Source organism: Montipora capricornis, chromosome 8 (assembly GCF_036669925.1).
Source record: "Montipora capricornis isolate CH-2021 chromosome 8, ASM3666992v2, whole genome shotgun sequence".
NCBI lineage: Eukaryota > Metazoa > Cnidaria > Anthozoa > Scleractinia > Acroporidae > Montipora > Montipora capricornis.
Genome location: NC_090890.1, coordinates 26,235,912 through 26,253,849, shown reverse-complemented (window position 1 = coordinate 26,253,849; position 17,938 = coordinate 26,235,912). Strand labels below are relative to the sequence as shown.

General features: G+C 40.5%; 1 protein-coding gene across 1 annotated transcript in view; it reads left to right on the top strand.

Annotated features, from left to right (window-relative positions):
* The first annotated feature begins 2,862 nt into the window (after positions 1–2,862).
* The window catches only part of LOC138014327 (general transcription factor IIH subunit 1-like), an 18,300-nt gene continuing 3,224 nt past the window's right edge, over positions 2,863–17,938 (top strand). Inside the window, exons 1-13 of the mRNA XM_068861384.1 lie at positions 2,863–3,044; positions 3,886–4,084; positions 4,691–4,787; positions 5,463–5,516; positions 6,833–6,926; positions 7,699–7,733; positions 8,914–9,034; positions 10,264–10,340; positions 11,919–12,031; positions 14,103–14,178; positions 14,916–15,038; positions 16,582–16,683; positions 16,837–16,927. Coding sequence (XP_068717485.1) covers positions 2,894–3,044; positions 3,886–4,084; positions 4,691–4,787; positions 5,463–5,516; positions 6,833–6,926; positions 7,699–7,733; positions 8,914–9,034; positions 10,264–10,340; positions 11,919–12,031; positions 14,103–14,178; positions 14,916–15,038; positions 16,582–16,683; positions 16,837–16,927 — 1,333 coding nt within the window. The 5' untranslated portion in view covers positions 2,863–2,893. The remainder of the gene's footprint in view (positions 3,045–3,885; positions 4,085–4,690; positions 4,788–5,462; positions 5,517–6,832; positions 6,927–7,698; positions 7,734–8,913; positions 9,035–10,263; positions 10,341–11,918; positions 12,032–14,102; positions 14,179–14,915; positions 15,039–16,581; positions 16,684–16,836; positions 16,928–17,938) is intronic.

Sequence of the window (17,938 nt, the reverse complement as noted above, 5' to 3'; positions counted from 1 at the left end):
GACTTTTCATTCTTCCTAAGTGAAAGACTGAACGTTGCAAGTCAAGTTTTATAATCTGCCATATTTTTAGCCAATAGATTTTAAGTGGGGAGACGTAAGTTAAATTTATAAATACTATTTTTAACATTATTTCCTTTAAATTGATTCTGTGCTGTAAATAATTCGTAATTCAGCGTATGGCTGCCATGTTTTATTACTATTAAACTATCTATCTATCTATCCATAGCAACCAAGAATTTGATTATGTATCACTGACTGACTTATTTATTATCTTTAATTTCCAAAAAGTCTCAGAACTGAAATGATCGAGCTTTTTTTTCACGTTGAGCATCGCTTACTCGTAGCTTACTTATTGTTTCTGTCTGTCTGTCTGTCTGTCTGTCTCTCTCTCTCTCTCTTCGTGTTTCGTTTTACAACATATTAAAAAAAAATCAGCTGTTTTTTTGGTTGCCTTCAAAATTGTTGCTTGTTTTACTAATCCAGTGACAAGTGCAGTCACGAGACGCTCTCCAAGCAAATTTCCGATAAAAAATGTGGTTTCCAGTAGTATATTTAACGTACGGACGAACGGTCGCACGATAACGTCATAACCAAAACCACTTTCCACGTGCATTCGGTCGCATCCCGTTGAGCCAGTTGATCCTAGCCGAAAAGCCCTTGTAGAGAGCTGTCAACTAAGCGCATTTACATTTACATTCCATACGCTGTCGAAAAGTACAACTTTTCTCTGTGAAACAGGGTACTGGCTGCTGCAAAGGATTACAGTAATACTGGAGCAATAGACTCTTCTTTGCTCTGTAAATAACTCTGGATTGTTGTGAATGATTAATACGGTCCTTGTAAGAAAAGAAAGATTTTATACATCGAGTGCTCTGAAAAACAATCTTAAAGTTAACACAAGAGTAGAATTTGTACACACAAGATTTCAGTCGTTTAGCGACTTGGTTGCTTTGCAAACCTAAGTAGGGAAGTAGGATAACAATATCTTTCTTAGGAACTGTAGACACTGGATTGCTATGCTGATGTTGTCTGTTTGTGTTATTATCTGAAATTACCAATAATAACATATTTGGAACTAACAACAATGTGCGCAGTACATGTGGGGAACTACTATGCCTGCTGCCCGTCAGGAAAAAATCCCTTAAACTTGAACCCTCCCGAGTGCAGTCGAGCAAAATCTCGAGTGAGAGAGGTCACTGAACTTTAAAAGATGGTGCAGACTTCACTAATTAAAAAAAATAGGTGAGCATACGAGACAGCAGCACAGCCAGTCTGGAATGACTTCCGTTGTCAAGGCGTTTTGTGTTCCCCCGTGTTATCCGTTTCCCCGAACACTGAACAGTAGTGCTGTGTGTTCCCCCTTCGCCATAACGATAAATATGATAGCAGAATAAGAATACCGAAAGTATCCTAAACATGCATAAGAAGCTAACCTTAGGCCTCATTAGGTCTAAACAAAGCTCTTATGTATATTTAGGGTACTTTCTGTATTCATATTCTGCTATCATATTTATCGTTATGGCAAAGGGGGAACACACGGCACTAGTGCTCAGTGTTCAGGGGAACGGATAACACGGGGGAACACAAAACGCTGTGACACCGCCAGAACATATCCTCGCCTTGTCGCTATGGCAACTGTAATCTTATGGGAACCGTGAAAACGTTACTACGGTATGACTATTCCGGGGTTGGGGGTACGGGGGGATTACATCTGGGTTAGGGTAAGGGTTAGAACACCGAAAACAAGCGAAGTAATGCATGGATGCTTTTGACACCAAAAATATAGATAAAATAGGCGGAAAATGCTTAATAATGCTGGCAATTCCTTTCGAGAAAAAGTGTCAAAAAAATGCTCGTTAAGTCAAATTATGCCGAAAAGAATGCTAGCATAATTGGGAAAGGCCTAGTTACCCAAACCCAGACCTAATCACCCCCAAAATAACCCCTGCGCCACCCCACACCCTACCCTCACTCCCACCCCCGAAATTGTCAAGCCGCTATTTTCTCGCATCGATGGGTTATCATATTTCTTAACCATGGTGCTTTGCGGAGCTCCGCTACTAAAGACACTAAACGTACCAGAGAATTTCCCGCCAAAGTTGTCGCGCCCTGCACAGAAATGCGGCAGTAATCGGCAAAAATTGAGCAGGCCCGGGGCCCGGGGTGAAATTCAGCATTGGTTTTGCGCCGATCAACTGGAAACTTCAACATCCCCCTTCCCCGTCCCCTGATCCCCCCGGGAAAAGCCCGGGCATTTGAGCATTTGACGATTGGATCATTCAAATTACCGCCCCTTCGGGCCAAAATGGTGTTCAAATGCCCTACCCTATACTCAGATTTGTCTGTGATACCCTACTAAAGAACAATCGTCGTCGGCTCCGGCGCTCCTCCTATTTTTTATTTTTTTTTAATTTTATTTGTTCCTCCAATCCCGAAATAATACACAATTGAGTAGATATAGGTTAAAAAAAAAAAGAAAGAAAAAGAAGCGCTCCTCCTGTCTTTAATAAAGACCTTTCGAAGGCTTTTTTTTGTAAGCCTAGCGCTAACAAATGCTACACTCTTCCATCTCGTCCAAACACGTGTTTTATAGCTGTTAACAACTTCGGCGCCCGAAAAAATTTGTCATTTGAAACCGGACACTTCCAGTTCAATTTTCTCCACCCCACGCAGGCAAACGTCAAATTCCCCACTCCTCGGCCACATGCCCGGGGTTTGCCCTGGTGCGTGTGGGGTGGGAGGGGGGATGTTGAAGTTTCGATTTGATCAGCTCGGTGGTCGGCTCCGGGCTGAAATCTGTCCCTGGGTCCCCCTGGTGGTTTTGCCTGGGTGAAATGGTATGAGAAAAGAAGTCAGCGGTCACTCCCACGTCACTACGTGCGGCCGTCCCAAGATGGCGGACGGAGAGACTGTACTTCTTGAAGTGATAAATACAAAGCATAAAAAGAATGGTGGAGTGTTACGTCTCCTCTCAAACACGTTAGTCTGGATCCCTCATGGTTCGGATAATCCCAAGCTTTCATGTGCATACTCTGAGATAAAAGGTGAAACTCGAGAACCCTCTAGTATTGAAATGCTTTCGAATTTAGTTGAAGCTGTTAGCTTGTAGACTTAATGCAAAGCTAAGCTAATATGGCTTTAAGGCCATACTTCTGAAATCATGATTTGATTTAAAACTAAGCATTGTTGTGAAATGCGTTGTGTGGCGCAGGCTTCGCTTGGATTGAAAAAAAAAAAAATTAAACTTGCACGTACTCTAAGTTTAAATTTATTTAGGTCACGTGTCGGTCGTAAATTTAACACCAACGCTGTGCAACGCATATGCACCAGGGGAAGTTTAGTATGGATCTGTTTTTTGCACATTGATGCTCTCAGGGGATCATATGTACCCTTCGTTTTTATTTTGGAATAAAAGGGAGAAGGACTGACTGTATATGGCAGGAAGTCCGGCAATAGATTGTCGTTCTAAATTAGGTACATAACACCCATCACGTAACTCATTAGCTGCGTAATGTACACTGAAATTAAAAACTAACGCAAATCAAGTCAAATGTTGGTTTTTGAGGAGAGGGGAAAATGGGAGTACCTGGAGAAAAACCTCTCAATGCAGAGAAGAGAACCAACAAACTCAACCCACATATGAGACAGAGTCTGGGAATCGGACATGGGTCACACAGTGGGGGGCAAGTGCACACACCACTGCGCCATCCCTGCACCCCAAAACATTGACATTCAGATAATGAAGCATTATCCTAGCATCTGAGTGACAGTGGTGATAAAAGATAATTACCCATAGTTGATGTGTACTGTAATACAATCTACATTGTAGCTGTTTATATTGTTAAATCGGTTGTGCTTTAAATTGAAATCTGTTTATGTAAATAGTTCAGCGTATAAGTCCTGAAGGAAGTTCCAAAATACAGATTCAGCTTGTTCTCCATGATGGAAACACATTCACATTTCAATTCACGAGTGAACCACAGGCACATGCGAAGAAGGAAAGAGATGAAGCAAAGGATCTGCTTGCACAGCTCATCCCAGCACACAGGAAGAAAGCAAACAAGGAACTGGAGGAGAAGAACAGGTGCGTACAAACACAGTCATCATGACCCCAAATTATATATTAGTTAGGTGTAAATACATATGAGATTAGCATATCAACCCACTGACTCCCGGGGTTCCCCCACTGACGAGTAAAATCGTCTGGCGTTAGAAAGAGTAAAATACCATTAAGTCTGGCTGGTTTAGGCCGGTTTGGGTGTTAAAGGGTTAGTAGTAACTGACCGTTTCTCTTGTAAGCGTTTTTAGGCTAATTCAACAAATTAATCATTCAGACAAGCAAATTATTAAGAATTCCAACTGTCTGGAGAAATATCTGCTGGATATTTAAGTGTACCCAAGAAGTCTAATGAGAACTACATGTAACAGAACAATGTTAACCACAGTATTATTGTCTGACTGGAACCTGGGAGCTGTGGATTGTCTAGAGTCCAAATTGTGTGGCCAATAATTGCTTCCTCTAGATCGTGCACACGTAATAAATTATTTAATTTTTAAGAGCACTTACACATACTATTATCATAAGGTAGTTTCATTCTTGGAAACAAACTTGGTATGCATGGTCAACATGGTAAGACAACTATGTGTGTACTGGGAACTTTTTATTTTTATCTTGTTATTTAATATACAGAATGCTTAAAGATAACCCAGAGTTGTATCAGCTGTATAAAGATTTGGTCGTCAGCAGTGTTATTACGGCTGAAGAGTTTTGGGCAAATCGGGGAAAGGTATGTACTAGTCAAGTCTATAGCTCCCTACTTGTATATCACTGGATCAATGATCCTTGCTTCAATAAAAAACAGTCATTATTTTGTCAAAGTTTCATGCCCATGTACAGTACTAGCCTCCTACGCAGACATTCTTGTGACTTGATGTCACACAATCTTTTCTCCTCAACGAACGTTTGCTAAAACAAGCCACACATTCCTTTCCCTTTGTTAAGTAGAGCATGCTGTCATCTGGAAATCATGTGCGGGTTACAGAGGAACCAATCGGCGCTGTGTAAATGTAGATCGCTCCCCTGAGAGCGTCAATGCATCAACTTCTTCTTTGGATGAAACAGGTCGTGGGTATGCATTTGGACTCCCACGAGTCAAAATGCGGGTGCTTAGCAAGGGTATGGTGTCGTAGCTTCTAACATTGAAAGCACCGTGGCATTATATAAATACAAATAACAGTATTAAAGTATTGTGAGTGTATTTCAACTGCACTAAAACCATTACCTTCAAACACAATGAACACAACAAGGACAGTGGCGAAAAGAAAGTTTGGAAAAATCCCGAAGCTTGGCGCCATTATTTTTCTGATCAAAATATTTCCATTGTTTTATCACATACATCTGCGTGGTCTTTTTACACTAATTTCCGTTTGTTTACACATGCTTATACTTCCTTTCAACACAGGATATTCAAGCTGTTCAAGCGGACCAAGCCATTGGATTGTCTTCGGCATTACTTGTATGTTGATTTGGTCACACACAGATGTACATGTATCACCTCTTGTTGTGACCCTAAGAATGTATCTTAATTTCTACTTTCATAATATTAATTTTGATAATTAATCTTGCTTCTGACAGCAAGCACTTTCTTTAGAAGTAATTGTACAAATCTAGCAAAGCCAATGAACCGTACATTAAATTTTCTCCACTCCACATACTGTATGGTGAATAAAGTACTCCAAATAAAGTACTGGCATTATGAAACTTTGTTAGGAATATTAAGGAAAAGAATAATTATTACTGTTTAAAGCACTTGTTTAAAAAGTGAACCACATAGGTTTTTCTTCCAATTAACCAACTGCTTACACTGTACCTTAAAATAATACATGTAGGAGCTTGGAGTATCTAGTAGAGAATTCCCCTGTACAATGTAGCTATTCCTACAACACAGCCATAACCCCCACCCCCCCCCCCCATCCCCCCTCACATTGATAATCAATGGAAGGAAAGATACATGTAGCTCCAGGAAGTGGTAGTGTGGGGGAACAGCCAAAACAAATTCTGTGCAAGACAAAGACACATTAATTAAAACAAACTGTCAAGGACTCAAAGACCATGGCTGAGACAAACCTGCAATTATGAGCCTGCAACTTACATGTATTCTGACCGGTAAGAGTACATACCGGTAGTACTTATCAAATACCAGTAACCCCTTTTGCTAATCAGCTTTCCAGTTGACTGCTTTTGGAATGGTAAGCAAGGCTGCTCACCACTTAACCACTAATCTAGATGTAGATGGCAACCTCTTGACAGCTACTGTGCACTAAGCTTGTGGCTGTTAACTTTGTTAAATTTGCATTTACAAGTAATGTAATGGCATGATAGGGAAATCATGGTGTTTTAAATTAAAGTGGGTTGCTTGCCCTCAAACCCTCTGGAAAAAAAACGGTGTCTGGTACAGTCAATCAATTGGGCCTTTGGCCAACCAACTTGCTTTTAGTCTGTTCATTTTTTGGTTATAGAGATTATAGAAAGTAGGTTGCTTGGCAACGTGCAAAAGGACAATGGAATATCATACATGTAAGTCCTAAGCAGGAATCGAACCTAGTGTAACATGTACGTTGTAAGCCTCCATGACACTGGTTGGATGCTCTACCCATTGAGCTAGAGTAGAACTCACTGGGTAGAGCATCCGACTGGTCGGTGTTATGGAGGTCGTAGGTTCAATTCCTGCCTAGGACAGCACACCTTTCCATGTTTTGTTTGTTTGTTTGTTTGAGAAGCAGACAATTTGAAAAAAATCTTACAATTTGAGTACATTTTGTTTCCGTGCAGGCAGACATGCAACCTGAAAGCTCTGGCTGTAACGAAGTAAAATACAACTTAAATGTTGACACTATTGAAGCAATATTCAAAACTTATCCTGCAGGTAATGTCTGTGTAATCTTACTTAAGACTTCTGTTTCTTGTGTGAATTGCCTTTTTCCTAGCAAACAAAAACAAAATATATTTTAAAGTTAATTTTATAGTCACCTATTTTCAGAGGTAGCAATGCATTTGAAGTCTGCTTTAAATATTATAATAAATGTTGTTTGTTACTGGTAACTTTTGTCACTTAAATGGGAACTGGACTGATAATATTTAATGCTTATGAGGTTAAGAAACACAGAAAATTAAACCATAATGTGTCCACCTCAACCTGAAAAAAAACCTATAGCAAAATAGTACCGTACTTTTCTGCTGAGTCAAGCCAAATGCCATGTTCAGTGCCAAAGAAAGAAAAAAAAAAAACCAAGACAATTCTGCTACGAGTCATACGAGAAAGCCCTCTCAATCTCTGTTCTTTTGAAGTTCTCGAGTGGTACATGTAAAACATTGCAGATACAAATGTCCAACCAACAGCAACACGTTCAAAGGAGGTACTGCTTAGTACCAGAAAGGATTATTGCCATTTTTCTTTTATTATTTCTTTCTTTGGTCGCCATTATGAACGACGTCTCATATTTATTCTTATTACTTTATTATTAATAGCATTGCTTAAGTCCCAAGTACTCTGCTTTTTGTGTACTACTCTCATGCTGCATCCCTTGTCTTTTCCATCACCATGCTCCTTTAGAGTGAAGGAAACTAATGCTTTTGGTAGAAAATTAATTGCTCTCTTTACATATTATTAATTTGCTCTTGTCACATTCACTTGTTAGTGAAGAAGAAGCATCAAGAGGTTGTGCCTCATGAGGTAAGGCAACTATGCAACATTTACAGTCCTACATGTATAATCAATCTCTCTAGTAATGAAAAAAAAAAAAGACTAGAGGAGCAGTGGATCAGTATTCCTTGTACCCAAATATGCATCAGCTGGTGTCTATTACAATAATACCTCACCTTCAAGCGCTAATTAGCGCCAAACTACGGTTTGGCTTTCATCAATCAAATTAATTTTCTGAACATAGCCGGGAAGATCAACTCCGCTTCTGGAAAGCAAATTGGAGCTTTTGTTTAGTTCACAGCATGAATGCCATTGTAATGATATGTTTTTAGAGGTCCTTCAGTAAAAAGATTCATACATATTCTGTCGCTTTCCATTGGCATTGAGTGCGAATGTACACGTAACTGTATCATGGGAACCAAAGATTCTGATTGCTAGGTTATGTCATGCACCAATTGATTTTGGCATCCATGATTTCGGGTCAACTCTTGGCTCCGCGTCTGAAGTTTGATTGATGGAAGCCAAAATGGACTTTGGCCGTTGACACTCAAAGATGAGATTCCGCAGTTCGAAAATTGCAGTAAAGGGGTCATCTGGATGTGACATCTGTTTCTTTGTATACAAACTCTAAACTATCATTTTCTTCAGTTGTATTAAAGTGAGAGGATCATCAAAAAATCCAGGCTCAAACCCAGTCCTGAGTGTACAGGATTACACTGCTCAGTACATAATGTCATGTAGTCTACATGATTGTTTACTATAACACCAAGCTGTTGAGCTACATGTATTTGAGAGCAGGTCAATTCACGTTCAGAGCTGGAGCTGCAGATTTGAAACATTTTTTTCACAGAAAAAGATCATTACTTGGGTGAGCAAGGTGGGAGTAAGGTACTGTGTTACAGTAGTAAAGGAGCACTCTCCATCTGTGAGAACTGTGCTCTGCAGTCTTGCAAACCTACAGTTGTGTATTGATGCCTGGATTGGATCAAGAGAGTACACTGTATCAGGATGTGTGGCAAGCAACTGATGAAGTTTTCGTTATCTGTGACAATCTTTCCGTTAGAAGATTGTTTCACATCCACAGTTCCAAAGTTACCTAATATTAAACTAATAATAATAGTAATTAATATTATCATGACTTTCACAACCCCCTTACTCTCGTAGTCCACTACATCGCTTGTCATCATTTTTACTTTTATTTGATTTCCAGATGCCAGAGAAAGACTTCTGGACAAAGTTTTTCCAGTCACACTATTTTCACAGGGATAGAGTTAGCTCAAGACCAACCCCTGGGGATATGTTTACTGAATGTGCAAAGGAAGATGAGCATGGTAAAATGAGCTTATTACATGTACCTCTCACTTGCGTGTACTTATGTGTATGACGGTATTTGTCTGAAATTGTAGATACATGTATGAGACCATTGCTTTCAGAGAGAGTAAACTGGTTGGTATGCGGTCACAAATAACATTAAAAACCTTTAGTAAATAAAGATTAAACATATTTTTTGACCGATCACAACGGGTCATTCTATTTTTTATCCTCTCTCATTGTACATTCTGTTCAATGGTAATCCTGCCCTCTTGTCTACTGTACATCAAACGTCTTCATCATCATCATTGAGCCTGCTCGTCGTCCTCCTAGATATCTTCTCCAGTAAAACCAGAAGCACATGGCCTTCAAGCATGTACATGTAACTTGCAACTCTTTTCCTCGGAACAAAGCTGGAGATTTTAAGTCACCAATTTCATGCCCAAATATGGACAAAAAATTAATAAGATTGAACCTGCTCACGCTGGAAAATGCACAGTCAAGCTATTTCGCATCCAAATGAGGAAATTTTTAAGCTAAAAAAACCCCAGCTCTGAACCAGAGGCAAATGCTTTGTTGTCATGAGGTTCTGGTAAAACTCAGTCCACCAGATGTCCTGGACTGAGAATTTTGTACCTCTGAGTTCAGGTCCTATACGTGCACCTAGGAACTTTGGAGCTGTTTGCAGTTCTTCACTTCTTTATGCCAGTACTCGTTCTTATTGCCCTCTGTGAATCTGTAATCAGGCTCTATTTTTCAATTAGTTTTATGCTGTACATACATGTACAATGTACGTGTACTGTGAAGTTCAATTTCAGCAAAGGACAACATGTACAGTTGGAGAACTAGGACCTGATCCCAGGTTGGCCTCTGTATTCAGAAGTAAAGTTCTTTGCCAGCATTTTTTAAAATTAATAGGAAATTTATCGTATAATTATTATCACCTTTATAGATCTCCAAATACTTGAAAGTATGATGTAAATGTTGGAGTTTGTCACGGCATTCAGTTTTTGATTTGCTGTTTGTCAATAATGATAATATTATTATTATTTTGCGTGGAGCAAACTTCAGTGAAGGACTGTTGGTTTTAAAAGCCACCAAGGGATCCATGTTGCACTCTCTCAATGTTGAGTGGCTCCACAGAGAAAGGGTGATTTTGTTGAAGTCCTGGAACTGTTGGTAAAGTACATATACAGCGTACTTATGTGAATTCTGAGCTTCAATAGTCAATCCAATTTCCTTTTCACAGAACAACTGAAAAGGAAACTTGCCACCTTTAAGGATCCCTTACTAGACTTAACTGGGGCTTCTCCAGTTCCAGATGAGGTAATACATTTGATTATTTCTTCTACTTATTTTTTCATTCATTTCCTTTATTTCTAATACTTTGGACCTGGCATTCTCCTGTTGACCCTTGCTGCACGTAAACCCAAATTACGTTGGAAAGATGGAATGTAACTGTATTATAAAGCGTAGACACTGTAGATATTATTTTTTCAATGTTTTTTTTTATGGGTCACTGACAAAAATCATGGTCATTGGACAAAATTAATTGTTGAGACATTAATTACTTCATTTTCGTTGTCTACAATTTATCTTGTTTTTTGGCTAAATGTGTGCTTTTTGGGGGAGTAAGGTTGTGCCTCACACCACTGTGAACCCGGGATCGCATCCTGAGATGGTACAATGTATGTGCGCTGAGTTTGAGTCAATCTCAATCCTACTTTGAGGGTTTTTCTCTGGGTTCTCCGGTTTTCCTCCCTCATTAAAATCGACTCCCGGCCAGGAGCCCATTACCCGGAGCCTCCATCTTCCATATTAACCCTGTGAGTCAACCTTGTCTCATATCTTTCTATTTTTAGAAGCACCTCGCAGGGGGAGGTGCTTCTAAAAAGACCTATGGTCAGCCATTTATTATGTCACATACCGGTACGTATGTGATGTATGTGAACCACTTCAGGTATGTTCTCAGTCACATACGTCACATACGTCAAAATGTAGTAGTTCTAAAAATAGAAAGATACGGGACAGGGTTGACTCAAGGGTACAATAAAGATGGAAGCTCCGGGTAATGGACTCCTGTCCCAGCATATTCCATCTTGTTGTGGTGCTGTGCTCCGAAGTGATACGTGTACATGGGTCGTGTTCAGGGCCCGAGCGCCTAGCACCGGCTGCACGGCTTCTTCGGTCTGAGCTAAGTTGTGGAGCTGTGCCCATAGCAATTCAGTCTCCGACTGGGATTAAGGGCGATTAGCAGGTCAGATATCATTATTACATTACTTTTTACAAATTATGTACATGTAGCCTGATAAAGATAATAAAATTATTTATCTCTCCTCCCTCCTGAAACCTCCCGTGGCAATTTCCCTTGATTGTGTGACGAAACTTGATTGACAAAACAAGTGGCTCAACTGATACCGGAGGTACTGCTTTCAGTGCTAGCGGTCTGGCATGCTTCTTGATCAATGAATAAAATGGCCCCTCCGGTACATTCTATTTTTTCATCGCTATTGCTAAAGAGAGAAAATTTTGTGTTGTCACTATTTCTCCTTTTTAACTTGATTAGACAAAAATCCAACAGCATGTAGTATTGGTTTTGATAGAGTTTATACAGTTCATGATGATTTAACTGGTACTGTAGATACATGTTGCATCATCCACTTTTGTACAAACAAGGCCCTGTCAATACTTCAGTGAATGTCATCAGAAGGGTGATATGACAGTTTACAGAAAATTTGTGATAGCACCGAATCTGAAATTTCATCAGAAGGAATTTTCCTAAGTTATTGTTTTAGGTGGGGGAAAAAGCATTGTTCCGTAATTTTATAGTAATGTACACAACTGTACATGTAATAAGTGGCTCCAGATTAACATTCCTGATGAAGCGTTTTTTTCCTTTGTTAGGGTTACGGACTGGCAGCTGAGCTTGTAGACTCCAAGAATAATACGTCAAGTCAAGGCCTGTTTAGAAGATTGAATCATCACAGTTTGATGGTACTTCAAACTTCTGCTGGCAGGTACATGTAAATATCTGGTGGTTTTGCACCCGATCGTTCCACCGTTTGTTTTGAGTTGAATTATTGTTCCCGTGTCCCAGCTGATCTTGTAACCCTGTTTATGTCTTCTTGATGTGGTTAATAAGCAGGGTTGGCACAGTGGTTAGTGCACTCGCATCCCACCAATGTGGCCTGGGTTCGATTGCCAGACAGTTTGGCATCACATGTGGGTTCATTTTGTTTGTCCTTTACTCTGCCCCTAGAGATTTTTCTCCCCCGGGAACCCTCATTTCCACTCTCCTCATAAACCGACCTGTGATTAGATATGTCATTATCATCAGTCCAATTTTGATCCGGGTTTATCCCCGTAAACGGGCGTGGCCGGATTTACCCCACTTTGTCAGCAATCTTTCTAACTCCCACTCTCCATCTCGCTCGATTCATGGCGTCCTTTTTCTCCAAACCAACGCTCTTGCTCTCCTTCTCCACCTGCGTCTGCCAGGTCTTCTTTGGTCGTCCTCGCTTCCTATTGCCCTTCACTTCAAACTCCAACACTTTTCTCAGAACATGCCCATCATCCCTCCTCAACATATGCCCGTACCATCTCACTCCATTTACCTTTGCCATCTGAACCACTGTTTCCTTCAATCCCAACATCTCCATCAGGTCCTCTGTCCTCTTTTTCTCCATCAGTTTTGCACCACACATTGCTCTTACCATTGCTCTCTCAGTCCTTCTCAAAATTGCTATCTCATTTTCCCTCAGACACCATGTCTCACTCCCATATAACATCGCCACTCTTACACAACTCTGATAAACCATTCCTTTCAAAATACTGCCAAAATTCGTTAAATTCTAACGAGTGGCCCTCGAGAAATAGGCGTATTTCTGAGAAAGCTATTCAGCATTCAATCGCATTTTTTTAACTTACTACGCATGCGCTGTATTTAGCTGGGTTCTTTTGATAACAAAGAAAAATCTGCAAATTGCGGGGTTCTTTGCATCGTTACCTTTTCTAACATACATTTCTCATAAAAGACTAAAACCATCAAAACAATTTGTTCAATTATGATGAAAAGTAGTACAGATAGCGGAGGCATTGAGCAAATAAATTGATTGCTGTATTGACGCCATGTTTATTTTTTTGCAATCCTTTCGTGCGCGCTGCATTGCGTTAGCAAGAGCGCGCGCGAAAACTGTGTTCGGCCACCTTAAATAAAGTTCATTATTATTCATTCAAAATATTTTCCCGTTTCTGATTGGTTAAGACCACAAGCATAATTCACCATAACCAGCTGCTGTTGACCAAATTTGAAAAGAAGTTTGTCGTATTGAACCGATGACGTCAAAAGTGCAGCCCGCTGCAGATTATTAAACCTTTGACTGAGAAAACCTGGGGACGAGGTTGTGTTATTTTGGTGAGCAGAAAAACAAAGAGCGAAATGGCTTGGAGTAGGTTTACAAGTTTGAGCGAAGAAAATATTACCCAGTTACTTAAAGATAAAGACAGTGAGAAAGGGTCGACGAAACAGCATCGCTTAATTTTTGAGTCTTACCTCAAGGAGAAAAACATCAGAAACACTACAACTGCAGTCCTTCGTTGATCTCAGTGCAGAATTCTTCATATCCTACTCAGCCTCATTCAATAATTGCTAATTATTGTTAACCTGGCGACGCCGTTGTTTTCCTTCTTTTGTTTCTAATATTACTATTATTTTATCTGAAGGTTCGTTGCATGTGATTGCTTGATTTGAAGACTGTACGTGAGGGCGATACGAAAGTTGCGGTTTTGACACCAACGTACCATGTTAGCGGTGATACTCTTTGCAAACGCAGTCTGTTAGTGGTTGTCTTGAAAACCACGCGACGGCAGGATATTACCGAAAAATCCTCAATTTCTGATTTCTGTAAGAACTCTGTAGACTCAATGAAGAATCGAGCTCCTTTGTCTCCCGCAACAGAAGACGCAATCAAAAGTCAGAAATCGACATGTAGGAATAATGTTATCATTTAACTTTTGTCAAGTCTTGTCGTTTAAATCAATGACCTTGCTGTTCTCATACAGGTCACTTTTTTTATCATTTTTGTTCAGGTCAAGCACATCAACTGAAAATGACAGAAATGAGAAAAATGGTCTCACGAAAGACTGTGCTCCTCCAGCTAAAAAGGTGGTCTTACGGGAACCAGTTACCTTGCTGTCAGGAAGTTTTGCCATCAGCCAAGTTCTTCTTCAATATTTACTCGGTTCCTTGAGCTTGACAGTAGCTGTAATTAATTGGATCAAAATGTAGCGTTGAGTTGGTTGTTGGCGAGCGTTCCTGCCGGCGAGATGACAGTAATCTTTAGAAATTCACAGCGTTTCTAACATTATGATTCTGTCAGAATTGTTAACAAATGTGTCTAAGAGGGAAACGAGAAGTTTGACTCATTGGGCAATTTAGTTGTGCAGTACAATACAGTGAGGTGTTTGAGTCATTGGTTCATTTAAAATTCTTTTCGTTTATCACGAAAGGCAGTCTCCTTATATAGCTTGTGTCTGCGCTTGTGTGTATCACGTTATCCTTGTCAATCAGCATTCCCAGGTTCCAGTGTTATGACCATACCCTTGGGTTGTCTTTTAAGAAATATATGACCATTTCATATAATCCATATCAAGCTTTCAGTCTTCTAACCTAACGATAATAGCAAATTCAGAGGTAGAAAATGGGTTGCCTGTGGATGATGATGATCGCTTCGTTTCGATTCCTGCTTGGGCTTCTGATGATAGGAAAATCGATGCATAGCTATTCGATGCTATCGCTAGATGAAGACCAACAGTTGCCGTTGTGGCACAAGTAATTTATATAACTACTTTGTTTTTCCCCTTTATTTAAAAATAAAGAACGCGTTTTTTTTGTTCCTTCAGAGTCGTCTTCGTGAGATGGTCGAGTACGACGATTTGAGTGAAGAGCAGGTCACAGACATCCCAAGTTTAAAAATCGCTGACTCAACCAAATTTTCACAGGGTCTCATTCCAGCGGGCACAAAGGTAGGCAAGCCCGAAGCGATGCTAAAGTTTAAAAAAAAGCGATCGGGTCGGCGTTCTTTTCCCACCTGGAAACACCTGTGAACCACTAACGCAGTGCAACAAATATGTTTTTTCATGGTATTAAACCCGACTCTAGCTTTATCGTACTGTACTTCGATTAATTCGTCCCAGGTCCAGGCAAATTTACCACTGGTGCGTTATTTGACCTCTTGAGAGAAAGAGAGAAAGTAAATTCCAAATATTTTATTTGTGCTTTGGGAGGATTGAAAATCATTTTATTTGAACGAACATTGACGAACCGAGCACGGCAATGTATATGTTATTGAACTAGCTTGTTCCCTCTGCACTGGGAAAATATTGCTCTCGTTCCTTTTTTGCAAGTTTATAGAGCGAGCATGAAAGGCCAGGTCCATAAACTTGAAAAAACAAACGAGACCAATATTTTCCCAGTACGGACCGAACAAGCTAGTTCAATAACATCTATTAACGCCCACGTCGCCAGTGGAGGGTAGGTGCCCAGGAAGCCTGGGGGCTGCAACCGCAGTCACATCCCCAAGGCGCTAGAACACCCGACTGGCCTGCCCAACCCGCAACCAAGCCACGAGCCCCCCGCGCCAGGCCCCCCTAAGGCACCCGTCACACTTGAGCCAGATAGCTCAGTGGAATAATAATAATAATAATAATAACACACAAAAAAAAAAGAGCACAAAAAAAAAAAGAAAGGGGGGGAGAGGGAGGGAACGCCGAGAACCACTAAACTCCTAAACCGACTCACAACGCCACGCCAACAGAGCAACAAACACGCTGCAAGCACATTGGACAACGCATGCACTACGCAGGAATACCGCTGAACCATGTCAGCCCCAGGGCTCCCCCAACCTAAAGAGTGCTGCAAACGCTACAAAAACGCATAACAACGCTAACAAACGCCTGCAAAACGCTACTGACCGGACTAGCTCCCGGTCGTGAACCATGTAACTATAACAAACGCTACAGAACGCACCAAAACGCTGAACAACGCTACCAGACGGCCAAGACACTAACAACCGCCTGCAAAACACTACTGATCAGACTAGCTCCTAGTCGTTAACTATGTTAAATTTTATTTAACTATATTATATATACATTGTTGTGCTCGGTTCGTCAATGTTGCAAACGCTCAGAAGTCGCTTATCCTTTGCAAAACGTCCAACATAAACCAATTGCTTTACCGGTTTGAAAAGGTCCCTTACCTGTTGAGCGGAAAACTAGGGAGAACCCTGACAAGCTAGTTCAATAAGGTTTTTATTACAAATGCATGTTGGCTCTTTCTATTCCTTGAGTCTTGCCACTTCGCCTGCTCCTGTTAACGGGTGGTTCAGAAATCAATTTCCCTTATCAGCTCGTTTGAGGAAACCATATTCCTCGGCATGCTAAACTCCACCGCCCAACTATCACCAGAATTTTTTGGAAACTCATCCCATTAATTACAAAGCCTTTCTTTAAAAAACGAAATTCTCAGAATCACTTTGGAACCTGGGATGTGTTCCATATTATTTTACAGGATAAGGGACTTCTTCACTCTAAACGATGCCAAACGGACAACTCCGTTGCTCTTCAATGTAACCAAAGAGAGGTGGAACAGTGGAAGCCCGACCTACCTGGGGTAAGTTGCACCTTTCCCTTCTTGGAAAAAAAAAAGAGAGAAATTGAATGCAATAGCTTAAGGTTACACTATATATAAATTTATTGGTACCTTAACGTGAATGTTTCAAATCTAACACGAGCGGTATTTTTTCCCTTTCATTACTAACCGAAGGCCCTTCCAAGCGATATGGCTTGTCATGTACTCACAGAGATGTCACCAGGGGGATCCTTAATGACTACTACTTCGGAAACAAATATGCAGCGTAAGTATGTGGTGAACCCTTTCATTAGCACTATCGAAACCATCATTCTCCTAACCAGTACCATGGATTTCTTTGTTGGGTAGTCATGAGAATTTGGTGTTATATCAAATACCAAATAATGTTCTTTACTCTCAATACCTGTCTGACTTAAATTTCGTCGAAGTTGTGAGGAGGATTTACGTACCGATCATTCGTAGGAATCAAAGGGATTTATGAATTGTGCTTTGCCAACTATTGGCTGAATTTGCAGTCACTGCTTTTCGATATACAACAAAAACAAAGTTCATCCGTCCTTACGGGCCATTTAGACTACCAAAGACTATTACGCAAACCAAGTTGTCCACCAGGGTTCAATCAAGCTGATGAAAAGCAAAAGCTGCGTAAGGGCTGGTTTACACCTACGACACAAGCATAACCACAAGCAACATACGCAGACGCAGTAGCGTTTTGGTAACTGGTACCTTTCGTTAGAACAAAAGACACTAATTATCAACAAGTTAATGCGCCGGCGTATGCTGCTTATGCTTTTGCTTGCGTCCTACGTGTAAACCAGCCTTAAATTGACCCAGAAGCGAGCTCTGGAGTTAAAGCGAGAAACGACGGACGCGGTAAAACAAAACAGCATTTAATGAGCAATAGAATGGCTTTGCGCGTGCGTCTCTGCAAATGTACGACGTGAAATTAGAGACCTTAAGATACATGAATACGGGTACGGGTAGTGCACCCGTACACGTGAAATGTTCATGCGTGTAGGCATGCCATTTTTTAATTAAGATTGGAGAGAGACTGGTAACGATTTTTGACAAAGATGGCAGCCGCGTCGACAAGGTTTGCTCTTTTTCCTCAGAAATAAGTTTACTGAATTGTTTAATAAGTCGATCAAATATATCCAAAATTCTTCCTTACGAATGTCGTCTGTTTAGAAAGTACGCCGATGATAAAAAACTTAGTAGTTTTTCCATCACGTCTTCTCTGTAGGTACTCGCAATTCTTCTACGGGTACACTGGTGT